At 40.3% G+C, this 17,316-nt stretch overlaps 2 protein-coding genes across 4 annotated transcripts; one reads left to right on the top strand and one right to left on the bottom strand.

Annotated features, from left to right (window-relative positions):
* Positions 1-59: 59 nt before the first annotated feature.
* On the bottom strand, positions 60-4,810 carry aste1b (asteroid homolog 1b). 3 transcript variants are annotated; one of them, XM_062435485.1, is made up of 7 exons: positions 4,683-4,810; positions 3,710-3,960; positions 2,531-2,797; positions 1,348-2,390; positions 1,009-1,240; positions 687-879; positions 60-375 (listed from the first exon to the last, which is right to left on the bottom strand). In XM_062435485.1, the coding sequence occupies exons 2-7, from the start codon at positions 3,945-3,947 to the stop codon at positions 60-62; spliced, it is 2,289 nt and encodes a 762-aa protein (XP_062291469.1). In that variant the 5' UTR covers positions 3,948-3,960; positions 4,683-4,810. The 3 variants fall into 3 exon arrangements, with proteins under 3 accessions (XP_062291469.1, XP_062291472.1, XP_062291470.1); XM_062435488.1 differs by having other exon boundaries at positions 4,731-4,810; XM_062435486.1 differs by lacking the exon at positions 4,683-4,810 and adding an exon at positions 4,358-4,484.
* smarcc1b (SWI/SNF related, matrix associated, actin dependent regulator of chromatin, subfamily c, member 1b) lies at positions 4,599-14,008 on the top strand. The gene is made up of 28 exons (XM_062435484.1): positions 4,599-4,832; positions 5,136-5,255; positions 5,620-5,705; positions 6,429-6,510; positions 6,608-6,700; positions 6,874-6,943; positions 7,038-7,107; positions 7,201-7,276; positions 7,953-8,078; positions 8,312-8,397; positions 8,494-8,600; positions 8,689-8,748; positions 9,133-9,161; positions 9,304-9,419; positions 9,576-9,647; positions 9,737-9,850; positions 10,139-10,292; positions 10,402-10,512; positions 10,747-10,806; positions 10,921-11,179; positions 11,296-11,367; positions 11,472-11,518; positions 11,614-11,722; positions 11,820-11,962; positions 12,864-12,998; positions 13,175-13,307; positions 13,467-13,553; positions 13,657-14,008. The coding sequence occupies exons 1-28, from the start codon at positions 4,656-4,658 to the stop codon at positions 13,722-13,724; spliced, it is 2,862 nt and encodes a 953-aa protein (XP_062291468.1). The 5' UTR covers positions 4,599-4,655; the 3' UTR covers positions 13,725-14,008.
* Positions 14,009-17,316: the final 3,308 nt, after the last annotated feature.

The following is a 17,316-nucleotide window of genomic DNA, read 5'->3' as shown; positions in this document are numbered from 1 at the left end:
GGTCTCTATTAAGTGCTTCATATCAATGTGTTTCTGTTTCAGTGCTCTCCGCCTCCCCATTAATCATCATCAAACTCTTCCTCACTCATAAGTAGCGCAAACCTGTTATTGATCTCCTCAGTCCCTCTGCCCCCTCCCCCTGCTCCTCTCCTACCTCCCCCTCTTCCTCTGCTTCCCCGTCCTCGTCCTCTGCCTCTCCTCCCCCTACCCGCTGCAGAAGAGGAGGAATGGGTTTTGGAGCTGCAGCTCTTCACAGCATCCAGCAGGGAGAAGTAGAGTTGTCCAGACAAGGAACCCCCAGGTAAGAGGGATTCAGCAGCTCGGCCCCCCTTCTGATATCTGAAGAGACCGTGCACCAAGGTACCACTAAACAACCTGAGAAACACACATAGAGGGAGAGGAAGCAAAGTTACACTTTGTCATGGTGGTATTTGCAGATAATAATCTTGAGAGTTATTTAAAAACTTGTGCAAATAAACTGAATGACAGGATAAGCAATTTATTTTTTCTGGCAAACTGTAATGTCCATTTTTCACATCTGACAGACTAAATGATAAAAGAAATAATTGGCAGATTAATCCTCAATGAAAAATAGACATTAGATACAGCTCTGGTTATCATTGACCTTATATGGATGAATAGGTGGAAATTGCAGTTTATTATCTCTCCTTTTTATCCTGTCTTACCATGACAGGTGTGGTTCAGGCAGTGGTAACAGTAATAGCTGATTAAGACACAGCAAACTCCAGAGGCAGGCCTGCCATTGGCTAAAACTGTGAGCCGCTCCGACATCAAAGCCCCTTCTCTCCCCTGCTCTCACACGGTGACGATCCAGCCCTGCCAACACATTGCGTTCTGCGGCCCAGTTTGGCTGTGGGACTGGAATGGTGCACACCAGCAACAGGTTTTAGATCATTATGTTTAGAACAGTTTGCTTTGTTTCGTTTTTGGCAAACCACAAAATGTGCTTGGGGAGCAACACGTAGCATGCTAAACAGTATGACTAACCAGCAGGTTGGTAGTGGTTAGCTCCGGGCTGATTATTCCAAGACAACTCTCCATAAACCATGCCCAGCACCAAAGCCTGGACCTGGAGCTGTGTGGGTGTTGGTATGGCCTCTCGCAACCAGAAACCTGTCACTGCTACAGCCAGCCTCAAGTGGAGAGGAGCAAGAGCCAGGTCAATCTCCTTAACACCTAAGACTTCTAACAAGACACCAAGACGAGCTGCTGCAGGAGCCTGCATGAAATCAAGGCACAACATTGAGAAATGACATGAATCTTAACAACTGATCATTTCCAAACAGTATGAACCCGAATTTAAATTAGTTTTGTTGTCATGTTTACCTGGCTGAGTGTATCCATGCATAAAGGGGTTTTAAGTGAATGCACCTCCACTTGGTTTTTCTTCAAGTTCAGGTCCAGACGGTCATATTCTTCCACACACATGGTGGCACTGGAGCCCTGAGACTGCACTGTAGCTACACCAGCTGCTTCTTCAATGCTAAAACCTACATTTTCACCCTGCTGTAAGGGAGAAACATTGCCCTGACCCCTACCTCCACGTCCCCTTCCCCCTCGACCTCTACCACCTCTCATCCCCTGGCTGATATGTTCTTCTGTCCTAACATGTTGTGGATGAACAGCACCTCCTGGTCCGTTCAATTGCTGTATACTCCCCCCTCTTCCTTGAGTTATGTTACCTTGACCTCCCTGCAGTAATATCCCATATATAGCCTGCCGTATAGCTATGGAACTACAGTGGCTGCTGGGTAGCTTGCTGTTCTCCACCTGTGGGATGAGCAAGACCCTGCGCATCACTAAAGCATCCACTACCGAGGGAGCCAAAAGCCCCTGCGCTGCAGCCCATGACAGGCACTGTGGTAGCTGTGCAAGTGTAGAGTTCTGCCCTCCTGGAAGTACCTGACCTCCAGAGAACCAGTAAGCCAGAGAGCTTTGAGGGGTGATATGGTACTCCTGCATACCTGCCCACAGTTGAGAACTCAGCCCACCCTTCTGTCCTCTCTTTCCCCTACTGCCCGTCTCCCCTATTAGCCTGCTCACTTCCTCCAGGGCTTCCACTGGACTAGGGAAAGAGGACAGCCAATGGAGGAGGCCCTCAATGCGGGAGGAGGGTGCTCGACCTCTACCCCTGCCACCACCTCCCCTACATGCACTCAAATCTAGCACAGCAAAAAGTGTATCAGCATCTTTTGGAGTCCCATAGTCATTACCAGTCAGGACAGCAAATAAGGGTAGCAACTCCTGGTTCATGCCCCCAAACCAGCGACACAGACTATTAGTGGTGTAGCACCGAGCCAAGATATAGCGGTGAGAGGCTTTACCGTTAAGGTTGGTCCACTGGAAAAACTTGAGTGGCAGGTAACCACCTAAAATAAGAAAATAAAAGACATACAGAATACACTGTGTAAAACTGAACAATCAAGGGATAATCACACTCCCATTCATTACAGAAGGATATTATCAACTCATTTAAGTACTTTAAGAAAAATCATGTGACTAACCACACCTGGCAGGTCAAAGATATAAAAATCACTGTCATTGGTCAGAACTGGACAGTTCCACTGGTGAGCCAAACATGCAATCTCCCAGTCGGCCTCAGCTGCACACTGGACCAGTGGGACTCCTCTCTGGATGAGGACCTGAGTGAAGACATCTCTAGTGATGATGGGAAGAACAGAGCCATTACGGCCATGAGATAAACTGTCAGCTTCCTTTATCTTGGACTGAATACGCTGCCGCAGAGTGGGAAACTTCTTATCACTGGGGTCCATCCCTTAAAATAACAAAAAGAGACAGAAATTAAATATTTTTGGGTCTTACAACTGCAGACAAACCTATTTGTATAGGCTGAACAAACTGTTTTTTTCCTATGTTGTATGATTAATGTATCAATGAATGCCCACATCAATCACATCTGACTATAGTTTATAATTTAAAAATGTTTCTTTATGTTCCCACAGTTTAAAGTTCGAGCTTCACTGTGCAGAATGATGCATGTGCAGACTTTGACACTAAAAGGCTGTTTTCACATTCATTTGCTGAAAGTGGAACGTTTCTCTGTGCTCATTGTTTAAGTTTAATTTAAAGGGTAAGCCTACAAGCATGATTAGTGACAACAGATAGTTTGCAGTCAGTCGTGTTTCAATATTCAAATAAATGTGAAATGGAAACTTGAAGCCTCCAGAGCATAAACACTGATAATGAACTTAACTCTTGTGTCCAGCAGGAAAACCTTTGAAATAAAATATATTTGTGTACTCATAGATTCTATATTTTTATGAGGGAGGAGGAGGAGGTGTAATATTAAAGATTTTAAAAGGGTAATTAAACTTTTTTGGGGGGAAATCTTATCAGACACAAATTATTATTCAAAGAAGAGTATTTTACATCTTAAAACATTTCTGGATGGAATATTTAAGTTAAAATTAGACAACTTTATAAATGTGTTTGAGTTGTGTTTATTAATGCCGATTAAAATCAAATAAATTGCATTTAAATTAATGTGTCTCTGCAAATAGAAATGAATCCCTGAATTGGTTTTAACTAAAGACAGTTGTAAAGAAGCATGATTCTTACATATTATAATTATTGGGTATCATTATTATCAGAAACTGTAATAAGTTGAGTTTGCTGATTATGAAGGAACTAATGGAGTATAGGAATTTGACTGGGTCGCAATCCTTACCTCCATCCAGGACCACATATGGCTGGATGTTACAGGCTGCCAGTGCATCGAGGAACTGGGTGAGCAGGCACGCAAAAGCATCGTAGTCTCCTCCATTCTGTTGGTCCAAACCGTGGGTAAAGTAAAGGCGAAAATACAGACTGCAGCCATCGATAACCAGTCGACTGTCCCTGAACTTCACATCTTGGAGGAAGTTTCTGTTGCCCTCCACATAGGTAGTAAGACCCTGAACACCCATGGGATCTCAGGGTCTAGGAAAGACATGGAGAAGATCGAGTTAATGTTATTCACTGTAGTGTTTTCCACTTCCCATGCAGAGTGGCTTGTGGAGGGTAAGTTATGGCTCTGAGGTTTTGCAGACATCCAATTATAGAATGCGACGGAAAAGAAAATGACACTAGAAACAGACTAACCACAGTTTAGCAGACAGTCAGCTGAACAGGAGTTAGTTTTTCCTAACAGACACTATGACTGAATAATTGCGACACAACGGAAATTACTGCAATACAAAAAACGCAGATAAACCGAAAGCCAAAAAAAGAACAGTGCATGAAGTACGCTCTCCCACATAGTCATAAATGAAACTAGGTGATTGTTAATTAAAGCATTAAATAACAAATTATCTGCTACTGTGTAACTTCAACTCACATGTCCTGCACAACAATTTCCTTGTTCAAGCTAAAAGTCCTAGCCTGTCATGAATTTGTATTTGATGGTTTGCATAATTTTTTTGCATATTTTATTCAGGTATCGCTGAATAAAACAAAGCAATCAATCCATCTGAAAAACGCTTGAATATGAAAAAGAACATTTTAAAAAATGACAAAATATAATTTTGTACTGCGGAAATTGCGAGTCATCTCGCGAGAGAAAACGAGACCACCAAAACGCTAGCAAACGCGCTAGCCAGTTTTGTTCCCCCGTTTAAGATTAATCTCGGGTTATAATGGCTACAATGTCCGGAGGAGCAAACCTGGAGATTCCAGGGTCAAGCCAGAGCAGCTCATTGACGGCCACACACCGGAAAAAAGACAGCAGTCCGTCCGCCAGGTTCTGGGAGAGTCCAGATACTTTAGCCCAGCTGGAGGTGGTGCGACAGTGGATCGGGAAGCAGTACAAAAAGGTAGTTAGCTAAGAAACTAGCCGCCTTCCCTCCGCTAGCAAGTCCTGATGGCTCACACTGTAAACAAACATCTCATGCTGGATAACGTTATGTTTACACTGGCCAGTGAGATTTGTGCCCTGGAGTTAAATAGTGCTATTCCTACTTTAAATAGAAATATAAAAGATGAAGTTAAAATGGTTAAATCCGAAAGGTTAATCAGACCAAATACAGTTGTTGAGTTGACGACCCTTGATAAGATGCCGCATGACGATGAAAAAATGGTCCTCCTCACAGTCTCTAAATGTGTGTATCTGTGTTTAGTATGTGCTGGTGGATGCTCCATCTTGTCAGGCTCTGGCTGCAGTGACCCTGCAGCTTCTTCAGTTTCAAGAGGATGCGTTTGGCAGACAAGCTACCAGTCCTGCTCTCACCAAACTGCCTGTGAGTCTGCCTCTTACTGTTCATCACTGTCACAATGTTCTCCCCCCTAATATTACTCATTGTAGAACACCTCTGACTGTAAGCAGCTTCCAAAGTCTCCAGCTGTTGTAATGCATGTTGATTTCAAGGTGTTTGACATCACCATGTTGTATGTCCATAGCTACATAGACACTAAAGGTAAACACAAGAATTTAATCACTCACTCTTGACAGTAAATGATAAGAACTCAATATATTAAAGCTAAAAGCCTAGCTCCATTGTGGTAATGAAATGTAAGATGTCTGTAAATCTAGCAATAGTGGTTGAAACATAAACAAAAAGCTAAATAAACAGTTTTAGTTAGTAACTAGTCATTCTTCTGCAGGCACAATGCTTTCTGGACCTGCGGGCAGGAGGTGGACTCTGCCACATTCTTGGCACCGCTTACAAGTTCAAGGCTGAGCAAGGCTGGTGAGTAGCAAGCCTCCTATGCTTCTGCCGTTTCACAGTGGTATCCTACACTAACCTGCCCTTCATTTGTTTGATTCCTCTTTACCATGTCTGTCAGGGAAAAAGATCCTTCAGCTTGGCCAATAAAACTTGAAGTGTTCCACAACATATTTAACCCATGAACAAAGAAAAGTACTCAAACAATCATGAAAACACAGAGTCAGGCAGAGTTCAGTGCAGTCAAAGACATATTAAGCATAACACAAGTAAATCAATGTTGGTCCATGGAGCAGACACTGATGCAGAAAACTGAAAACACAGTCTTGTATACTCAATTAATCTCCTCCTACTGTGGAACTTATTTTCCCTCAACTACTCCTTGTTTTCACAAATCCAGGGATTTTTCATCATTAATTACAGATCATTCGCCCTTAGTGATGTCTCCAATGACATCAAAGATGATCTTCAATGTTGTAATGCATTGGCAGTCAATATAGTCATTTTGAGTTACCATTATTTCTGGATTTAATATAAACATAAATGGCACATGGCTTGTTATGATTAATAGTCATGTATATCAATCAAATGATCATTAACCATACTAGTTTAACCACATGATTATCATCTTTTACTGGTTCATAACAATCATAAGTCTTAACCTTTACTGATTCATACTGATTCAGTGTCACAAGAAAAGTATTTCACATGCCGTTGATGCTTTTTTTCCCCTGCCTCCCTTCACAGGAGAAGGTTTGACTTGCAGAATCCATCAAGAACTGAAAGGAATGTGGAGATGTTTAGTACTATTGAAAGAGCACTGACACAGGTGACAAAGACGCATCTACAAAGACAGACACACACACGCACGCTCCAGCTCACAAAGGACACCCCATTGATGAATGTGTACTTTTGTGTGTCATTAGAACAACTGTATGTCACTGCCTGTGGTATATCTGGACCCCACACTGGACCAGGAGCTGGCTGGCAGACTGACTGGTATCATCACCAAGCACCAGGTAAAGTGCTTCAGAGGAGAGTTGGGGATAAGTGGATAGATGGTTACACAGGCCAAATAAGAATAAAGAATGTTATGCTAGAATTACAGATTTAAAAAAGTATCCCGAGGCATGTCTGGCTGATAATGTAGTTCAGTCTCATTGCTACTGGCTCACATTGTATCCTTCCACAGGGTACACTCACAGAGGACAGAGTGCTTGCCAGCCACCACATATATCCCTCACCTGCTTCTACAGAAGAAGGTCAGTCATTTATTCTGTGTGTGAGTGTGTGCTTTATCTTTATAAAGCACTGGGAATTAACCTGCTGCCTTGTTTTAAACACATCTATTCTCAGATGAATGGATGCGTCCAGTCATGCGAAAAGACAACCATGTCTTGGTACATTGGGGCATGCACCCTGACAGGTAATGCATGAACACACATGAGCAACCACAGATGTTTTCACACTTACTAAGAATACTAAACCATTATTTTCATTTTCATTCTCATTTCAACAGTTATGACAGTTGGTTGTCCTCCAGTGATGTTGAAAGAGAAGTTGAAGAGCCACCACATCCAGAAAAACCTTGGAGGGTGAGCACACAGATGCTTACAAACTCCTGCGTTGTTCCATTTGTTGCCGCATTTTACTAGATCAAACCATATAATGTTATTTTACACTGCACAATTTGACACTACATTGAGCTGTACTCAGTGTCTGAAATGAACTTTCTGGCACCTGTTAGGGCTGTCGCCTTGTGTAGCTACAATTTTGTGTTTTGCTACAATTTGATATGCTTAGAACAGGAACAGACCAAAGTCCATATAAAAATGAATGCTTTTATGTGATCTCTAAAACTCAGAGAAGCCTATTAGAATAGAATTGAAAGCTTTATTGTCATTATATTAAACATATAATGAGATTACATTCTCTATTTGTACTTTTAAAACAATAAAAAACAAGACAACCAGATAAAAACAAGACGCACACACAGTTAAAAAAGATGACATAGTAGGAAGGTATTGCACTTAATTAGATCAATAGAATTAAAGTCAGACTCAACAAAATGCATACAAATATATATACAAAGAAAACCACATACAAAAAAGCAATATTGATTTATCTGCTCACATACAATTTTAGTAGCATTTGGTGATATGCTCTGATGTGTGTTTATTAAAGTCATTGATGAGATGCACTAATATATAATAGCTTACTTCTTAACTCCCAATTTAATTCTCATTTTATTTGTGGATGTGTGTGCTTCAGGTCCATTCTGGCTGGGTTCTGGACACAGATGTTTTCAACGAGTGGATGAACGAGGAAGACTATTGTGTGGATGAGAGGAATGTACCAGTCATTCTCCGCCAGCGCATTCACCTCCGAGATGACCAGGTTTGTGTGAAGATGTAGGCACAGGAAGGCTTGTCAAGGGAAAAGTGTTTTTATTAGATTACAATTAAATATTTGAACTTCAATTCAATTACAGAGAGTGAATGGATTTGAATAGATCTTACAGTAATGGAGGTTGTAATGGATGTTTTTTTTAATGTTAAGGGTCTGGATCTTTTATGTTTCAGCCAATGACACTTAAATTCTGACTTTCTTTGTACTATCACAATGTGTAGCAGGACTCAAAGTCCACACCATTCAAAAAGAGAAGACGCTCCCCATCTCCTCCTTCCTCTGAAGGCAGGAAGAAAGGAAAGAAGGGGTAAGACATATCAGTTTCATCCAAGCAATGTTTGTCTTCTGCATGGTGTTTCTTTGCATGGTTTCATCATTCATTTGTATATGTGTGTGTGCACAGGAGAAGGCGTGGACAACAAGAAGAAGAGCCAGAAGAGGACCTGACCAAAGACATGGAGGACCCTACTCCGGTCCCTAACATGGAGGAGGTCATACTACCCAAGAATGGTAAAATAATTAAAGTTAGCATAAATGAGAAAAATGCCCCACATTACAGCAGATTTTCACATTTATTTCATTCTCTCTCTCTTTGTAGTCAACCTGAAAAAGGACAGTGAGAATATTCCTGTCAAAGGAGGGACTATGGCAGACCTGGGTAAGTTTGTATGTTATTGTTAATGTTTACAGAGGAATGTACCCTGTGTACATGCATCTGAATACCTCAAATAAAATTCATCTGTTGCAGTAGTTTTTTGATTGTTTCAGGTGATCACTTCTTTAAGAGTGTGTTGCATTTAGGTGACACACATGCTATCAGTTATTTGGACTGACTGTACACTTACAAGCATGTAGCTGGATAGTGAGACTGAATTGTATTTCACAGTTCTGTTTGAATTACAGAATAAACCAGAGATTCAGAAGTCTGGTACCAAGCTTAAGCTTTAAGCTTAGACTGTTTGCTCCTTTTTAAAAACGTCTCTTTTGTTTGCGTGTGTGCACCTTGAATTTTAACCCATCCCTCAATTATTTTCTCTCTCAGATGAACCAGAGGATGATTTCCCAGGAAGGGTAAATATGCAATTTTCATATGTTCAAAATGTTTCTTTGAAATGCAGCAGGACTGGAGTGGTCTGTAGGGTTTTCTTATTTTTTGTTTAAGACAGTAATGTAAACATATCATTAAATTTACACTGTGTGGATGCTACATCAGGAGGATGAGGAGGGGAGAGGAGAGATACCACGCCTATCAGAGGGAGAGGAAAACATCACAGAACAAACACATCATATCATAATACCGAGTTACACTTCTTGGTTCAATTATAATAGGTAAGTAAATACATAGAAATGCACCTGTTTTCACTTGAAAAAGGGTACATTTCTGCACTCTGTTTGTAGTTTCCTTACCTGGCTTTTCCAAATCTGGACCTTAACTATAAATTAAAAGTTTTAACCCTAAAAACCTTTTGTGTCAATATTTTCCAGCATCCACTCAATAGAAAAGCGTGCACTCCCTGAATTCTTCAATGGAAAGAACAAGTCAAAATCTCCAGAAATGTGAGTACAGCTGACATTCATGCATCCGCAAAAACTTAAAATCAAAGGTTGAATATAGCTAACAGCATGATCTTCCCTGTACATTGCAGCTTCCTGGCCTACCGTAACTTCATGATCGACACGTACCGACTTAACCCCCAGGAATACCTGAGTTCAACCTCCTGCAGACGCAACCTCACTGGAGACGTCTGTGCTATAATGAGGTATAACTTAGTGTGTGGGTGTTTGCACCCAGTGGTGGCTAAATTAGGTGTCATGTGTGAGTGCTCAGCTGTGTGATTGTGTTAATGAATTAAATCTGTTAATGGTGGGAAGGAACATGAGGTGTGAGGTGTAGTTAATGGATCAGCAGTTCAAGAACAGCTTTTATTTTTAATCTCAGCATGACAGATGTTTATTTATCAGTGTATTAACATCGTCGTATTTGTGGAGGCAGTTTTACCTGGAACACAGAAAAATGAAAAGAAAGAAAAAATATTCTTTGTGTCCAGGGTTCATGCGTTTTTGGAGCAGTGGGGTATGATTAACTACCAGGTGGATGCAGAGAGCAGACCTCTCCCCATGGGACCCCCACCCACTCCTCATTTCAACGTACTGGCTGACACACCGTCCGGGCTGGCCCCCCTGCAACACAAACCTCTGCAGGTAAACACACACATACATGCAGAACACATGACAAAGAATAACTCAGCAAGCTTGTATTTTAATCGTAAAATTTCCAGACAAATTCTGCCACTTACTCTCACTCTTGCAGGTGTCAGCGTCGCAGCATATGTTGTTTTTCCCAGAAAAGAGCAGAGAGAAGCCTTCAGACAGCCAGAACTTTGGTCTGCGCACAGACATCTATGCCAGGAAACACCCAAAGGTATCACACAACAACAACACAAACATACAGAAAATAATCTTTGTTCAAAGTTGTTTAAATCTTTTTTTTCCTTTTTTGGATATGTTGTACTGCATGTACTCAATACATGTACTGTATTTGTATAAGTTTACTCACTCTCCCCAACCTATTTTCCATTCCTATGTTTTACTGATATTAGGTGTTTAAAAAGTTACTACTATCATTCTTACATTACTCTTATGACCTCTGTCTCAGACTAAAGGAGCGAGTGCAGGAAGGGAATGGACAGAGCAAGAGACACTTTTGTTATTAGAGGTAAGACCATCACTTATTTTTTGGGGTCTTTTAACAATGTAACAACTTGTGTTTTAACAGTGGATTAATTTACACACAAATGATTTTTACCTTACCTACCTCTGACTCTCTCAGGCCTTAGAGGTTTACAGAGATGACTGGAACAAAGTTTCAGAGCACGTGGGCTCCAGAACGCAGGACGAATGTATCCTCCACTTCCTTCGTCTGCCAATAGAAGACCCTTACTTGGAAGATTCCTCGGCTTCCCTCGGCCCACTGGCGTACCAGCCCGTGCCTTTCAGCCAATCAGAGAACCCCGTAATGAGCACTGTGGCCTTCCTGGCATCTGTGGTGGATCCACGGGTGGCATCAGCGGCAGCTAAGGCTGCACTGGGTGAGCGGACGGAGAGAGAGGAAGAGCATGTTAATTTGTGTGTAGTCTATAATTGAAATGTTGTAAACGTGTAATTAAAATAAAAATGTGTGGTGACTGTACATGTTCTTCTTCAGAGGAGTTTTCCAAAGTGCAGGAGGAGTCCATCGATAAAGTCTTTGAAATTTCCAACCAACCTGAAAAGACAGGTGAGATTGAAGTACATACACAAGTAGTCACACACAATTACATTTTTTTCTCTATTTTTTTTTTCTGTGATTTTATATACATTATACTTTTTTCTGTCCTTCAGAATCAGTGGATGCAGAAAAAATGGAAACAAACTCTTCTTCAAATCAGGTGATGTGCCAACAAGAGCATGACTTTTACAGGCATATTGTATCTGCTGATGATTTCCGTTGTTTACCCTGAATGTGTGTTTGGATCTGTTTAAGGCCCCGGCTAGGGCAGATGGACTAAAAGTGGAAGCCAGTGGGGCAAAAATGGAGGCAGTACTAGTCAAAAGAGAAAATGCTGAAAATATACTTGCAGAGGAGAGAGACGGTACGTATATATGTGCAGAATATGTATTTGCGGGTTGACTGTATGTGTGTCTATATGCACGTTTTCTATATTAAAAAGAATCCCCCCTTTGTTCCAGCGAGGGGAGATGACGACGACAGCGTAGGGCGGCGAGAGGGAGAAGGGGATGAGGGGAGGAGAGTGATGGAGCTGGACCTGGTGGAGGGCAGCGTTGCCACTGCAGCAGCATCGGCTCTGGCCTCTGCTGCTACAAAGGCTAAGGTAAAGCCCCGCCCCTTCAACTTCAAAACGGACCAATCACAGGGACTTCATGTGAAGAAATTGCTGTCATTTTAAATAGGGGCTTTTTTCAGTTATGTCAAAGGTTTCCTAGCAACCAAGACTAGCACCATTTTGGAGATCGCTTTAAGGCCTGGCTGTGCTCTTCTAAATGATATAAACATATCCTCGTCAGAATAAACCAGAGATAAGTAATGTTATGACAAAAAATTGACACCGTATACATTGTCATTTTGATAATTATTGGATTTAACAGTGCAGTTGAAACATACAGTATTTACAGTAAGTTTGCTTATTGTAAGAATGGTTTTTGGCCTTTGTGTGACAGTGTTTTACAATTAAAATGACTAACATAAACAATTTAACATGCTATTTTGATAAACCCTAGATTATCCTTAACTGAAAAGGGTGTCATGTGTGTTGCTACGAGATTTATCAGTATTAAATACATCAGTGTAAGTCTGTTTGTTTTCTGTCTGTGTGGCAGAGAAATGTTCCTACCCATCGTCATGGCCAGCTACTGTGATAAAGAGTTTTAACAATAACCTGTGGTGGTGTGCCCACTTAAAATGTTTTCCATCAAGATGTATAGTCAGATCAATTATTGTCCCAGCCCTGGTTGGTGATGATTGATTTGGCAGTTTTCTTACTTAGTCTATTTTTATTTTCCCTCTGCATCGCTGACACGCTCTGTCACACCCAATTTATTCTAGTCTCCTCTCACCTCTTATCTTTTCTCCTCCACCTCAATGTGTTCCCTCATTATCTTTCCCTCCACTACCTTTTTGATTTACTTGTCGCAAGCTTTTACCACACCCTGTTTCTTGTGTGTCTCTTCTTGCGATTTCTAACTTTCTCCATCTTTTTCCTTCTGTATTCACAGCACTTAGCGGCAGTCGAAGAGAGAAAGATCAAGTCCCTGGTGGCTCTGCTGGTGGAAACACAGATGAAGAAGCTGGAGATCAAGCTGAGGCACTTTGAGGAGCTGGAGACCATAATGGACCGTGAGAAAGAGGCTGTGAGTGAACATGCTCTGCTTGTTCTTTTTAAAACCATCAGCTATACTTTATAACATTTCAAAAAGTCCATATGATTAGATGATGATTTTGACCTCTGTTAGCATTTCTTCTCCTCATTGTTTACATGTGGAAGTTCATATCACTCATAGATCATGTGTATGTGTTGTCATTGCAGCTGGAGCAGCAGCGGCAGCAGCTACTGTCTGAGAGGCAGACGTTCCACACTGAGCAGCTGAAGCAGGCAGAGATGAAAGTGCGCCAGCAGAGGGAGCAGCAGGTGCAGCCAGGATTCACAATGCAGCAATCAGGTCTGGCCACGCACACACACCCCCCCAGTAAAACAAATGAAACTCCCCATAAGCCATCAACTTTTTCAGAGCGCAGCAAACCACATTCACATCTGGTGTCACTCAGATCTTAAGTTCTCACTTGTGAAATTTTTGTTACTTTCATGCCCCCTTCTTCAGGCCAGCCCATGCCCAACCGGATGATGCCCATTGGAGGGAATGCCCAGCCGATGGCCCCTCGACACCCTGGAGCTCCCAATGGCATGTGTGAGTACTTTTTTACTGTTAGTGGTTTAAAACGATGGTTGTATTTTGAGCATTGTCTGATTCAGTGGGTGTCATGAGGCTAATTTCTTCTATTACACCTCAGACCCGTCCTCACAGCCTGATGGGATAGCACCAACTCAGCCCGGTCCTCCAGCGGCAAGCCACACTTGATCTGACCACAAGACCGGACAGATGCACCAATCCACCTTCATCAAGGACACACGTGAAAATGTAACACTGGTGTAGTGTTCAGGAACAGTAAAAATTGAAGTCTGTAACTCTCCAGTAGTCACTTTTTTTTTTTTTTTTTTAGACTGAACGTTACACAAGCACATAAAACACAGCTGATGTGTATTTGGTCAAACGGCTCAGTCCGTCTTATATCTGTGAAATGTTTGTGTTCTGTTGAGAAATCTGCAGATTGAGCTCAGCTCATTAAAGTTGTTTTTATATGAAACAAACTCCTGGGTGTGTGAGTTTGTTTATGTGTTTGAGAGAATGTGTATTTAGTGCTTTTCAACACTCCAACTACACTTGTACTATAGAAGAACTATATTAATAGAACAATGTTCAAACATATTACAAGCAGCATTTAAATAGGGTATTTAAAAAACAGAAAAAACTCAAAAGGTTAATATAAATTAACCTTTATTAGTTATTGTTTTTTATATATATATAAATATATATATATATATATATAATCAAAACAATAGCTAATAATGTGCATCTAGATATGTGTCAGTATCAGGTAATATTGGTGGATTACTTGATGCTGACATTGACTTCAGGCCAATCAGGTAGGCAAGGGGTGTGTCCAATAAATCACATCGTTGACACCATATTTTGTCCGTATATATGCACACATAATAACTTTATTTGCATAACACCTTTCATACAATAAATGCAGCTCAAATGCTTTACAACAAAATAAATTCACCAAGTGCTACATAAAAAGAGAATAAAACAAGATTAAAAAAAGAACAAAAGAAATCAAATGCAACTATTAAAAGAAGTGTAGAAGTTTAAATTTAAGAGACGTTTTTAGCTTTTGGTAGAGCAACCCACTTTTCAAGACGATTGATTATGATATCATGGTCCTATAATATCATTTACATGACATTTTTGTTAAAACAACAAAACTACAAACTAGATTGGAAAGTCCTAATTCATGCCTCCTGGAAATGAACTGTTGAAATAAACAATCAAAAATGCTTCTCTCTGTTTCGCAAGACATTTCAATGAGAAGCGACATCATATCTCATCTCTATATTTTATATGCGTAGAACTTATTAAGCCAAGCCGAAGAGGTTGTAATATCCATTTCCTCAAAAAGAGAAGCATTTAAATTTTTTGGACAATCCCGCCCCCCTGGCTCATTTTAGCAAGTTTCGGGACAATCCACCAGTCTTCATTGTTTTGCCCATTTTTTGGGCACCGGACTTAGGATTCCATCACCACACTGTTTGCTGTTTTTTTTTATTGTTGTTGTCACTTCCCACTTGAATTAAATAGATTGTAGAAGTGTAACATTCCCTAACATGAGCACAATAAGACAAAATGTTCTTAATTTCTAGAGAATGTTCAATTACTCAGCAGCAAACATTGAAGCTGCCACCACTATTGCTTCTACTAACAATAAACACCATGGGGTCATGTCTTTTTTTTAAAGTAAGTTCTTTTTTGTTGCTGTTTTTGAAGTTCAGTTCTTAGGAGTGAAAACTGAGCCTCTAAATCTGGATTCATGCTTTTTTGTTTTCTTGTATTCTTTCTACATTCTTCATAGAATAGAGACATGAGAAAATACAGTAGCTTTGTTTGTTTGTGAATGTAATATGCTGTTGGCAGTGCTAAGTTAATCATTGCATTTCAATTGCCACTCCAACACATTGATACAGATGCCACCATAACACAAAAAAAAACACATATTTGCTCAGTGTCTGCATATGATGAGAAAACCTTTGTTATAATGGCTGCTCTTTGTGTGTTCATTTTTCTTCTCTGGACTTCAAAAATATCTCATGAAAAAACTATTAATTAGTCAAAACTACAACTGGATCTTTATTTATAATACCAGACAGGCAAAAAATGAAAAAGATATTTCAACCACTGTTAATGAGAACCTGTTAAAATACATAGACTGACTAAGCACTGTTGCATGTACTCTGATGTGCATACGTGCTACTATGGTTACGCAAATATCAAGGAAGTGTGGTGTTAGGTCACCAAGGTCTGGATCTCTGTAGTTTTCTTGAGGTACAGAGGAGCTGTCAACTCTCACGCAATCAGAGTGAGAGTCACGCAAATGACCGTTTTCACATGCACTCACACTGCTATTAGTCACGCTGTCAAAACCAATACCCGCCCCCCACCCCCACCCCCATACACACGCACACACACGCCGCTGCTGCTGACTTGGTTGATGCACAGCTGTGACATATGGATTCATCAATTTCTATACTTCTAGCTTTTTAATTTCTCCTAATACAGTATGTGACCTGGGGCCAAACACTTCCTCTGGATTTAATTACAAAATGTACCTATCATTTTTCTCACAGTCAGGTCAAAGTGTCAAACCTTATACCAAACCTGTTATAAGGCGCCAGAATACAGACATCTACCCTGATGTCAGACCCCACCCAAACTTCATTTTAGATGTTTTGTGTCAGCCTCCTCTTCATTTAACTTGCTTATAATGCTTTACTACTTGACAGATCATTTATGCTACAGCAGACTCAGAGTTGTGGGTTGATCTATAGCTAATTTAGATTTTGGACCTAAGTATTTCTAAGACCCTGCGTACGGCCTTGCTGTGTAAATGTTAGCACAAAGAGAAAAAGAAAGTATTGAGAAACTGAGAAAATGTGTTTTTGCCATGGTGGCAATAATACAATGCTGTATTAATGTGTGTGGTTGCAATGGAATGAATAACTTAACATGATACGTGATTAAACATTTAAATTTTGTCTTTGTCTCTTTGTTCCTGCACCACATTATGCTACAATTTGTTGCAGATCACAAGCCTATATGAAGGCTTAGGCCATGTAGTTATGAATGTTTTCTAATGCAAAAACTGAATCAGACAGAACTACTGTGTATATCAATGAGATCTAATGGGGGAAAAAACAACAGTAAAACATATGATAATAATTTGTCTACGAAGCTTTTATGATGCTTCATAAAGATTAATATAATAGTATAAATTTTAATATAATAGTATAAAGCTTCATTTCCCCTGTGCCTCTCTGAGAGAGTGGAGTTTGTACATTGTTTGTAGAAAAAATAACCATAGCTCAAAGCAAACTGTCGCGCATACATTTCTTTATTTATTCAAATTGTCAGTAGCCATCCAACAAGTTTAAGTTTTACAGACAAATTATAGTATTTTCTGGATTTTTACAGTGTTGCTAAATGAACTGATTGAATGAATGAATGCTTCTTTATTTAATCACATTGTCAGTAGTCATCTAACAAATGATTAAGTTTTAAATCCAAATTAACTTTTTTGGTCATTCGAGTTTCATTTCTCACTGGTCCTTCTTCTGATACAACATTTGAGTGAAACGAAATGCCTGGAGCCAATTTTGTTCACTAACTTCTTGTTTTACAGACTTATCTGGACATCTGAGTTTCTTCTTGTTAACCGATTCCTGCTTCTTGTTCATGCACAAAACGGCCAGTATTACAAAAGCATAGAATCCAATCGCAAACTGTGTGTCCATTGTGAGAATATTACGGACACTCAGTGTGATCACTCCAATGACCA

The sequence above is a fragment of the Scomber scombrus genome, chromosome 16, assembly GCF_963691925.1.
Source record: "Scomber scombrus chromosome 16, fScoSco1.1, whole genome shotgun sequence".
In the NCBI taxonomy this organism is placed as follows: domain Eukaryota; kingdom Metazoa; phylum Chordata; class Actinopteri; order Scombriformes; family Scombridae; genus Scomber; species Scomber scombrus.
Note: the sequence above shows the minus strand (reverse complement) of the source record. Positions and strands in the feature narration are given on the sequence as shown.

Excerpts from the sequence above, each read along its gene's own strand:
- aste1b (XM_062435485.1), bottom strand. The coding sequence starts at position 3,947 with ATGGGTGTTCAGGGTCTTACTACCTATGTGGAGGGCAACAGAAACTTC. Across the intron at positions 1,241-1,347 it reads GCATGGATACACTCAGCCAG|GCTCCTGCAGCAGCTCGTCT; the intron begins GTAAACATGACA and ends GATTTCATGCAG. Across the intron at positions 376-686 it reads CCTGAACCACACCTGTCATG|GTTGTTTAGTGGTACCTTGG; the intron begins GTAAGACAGGAT and ends TGTGTTTCTCAG.
- smarcc1b (XM_062435484.1), top strand. The coding sequence starts at position 4,656 with ATGGCTACAATGTCCGGAGGAGCAAACCTGGAGATTCCAGGGTCAAGC. Across the intron at positions 9,648-9,736 it reads AAGTCAAAATCTCCAGAAAT|CTTCCTGGCCTACCGTAACT; the intron begins GTGAGTACAGCT and ends TGTACATTGCAG. Across the intron at positions 13,554-13,656 it reads TGGAGCTCCCAATGGCATGT|ACCCGTCCTCACAGCCTGAT; the intron begins GTGAGTACTTTT and ends ATTACACCTCAG.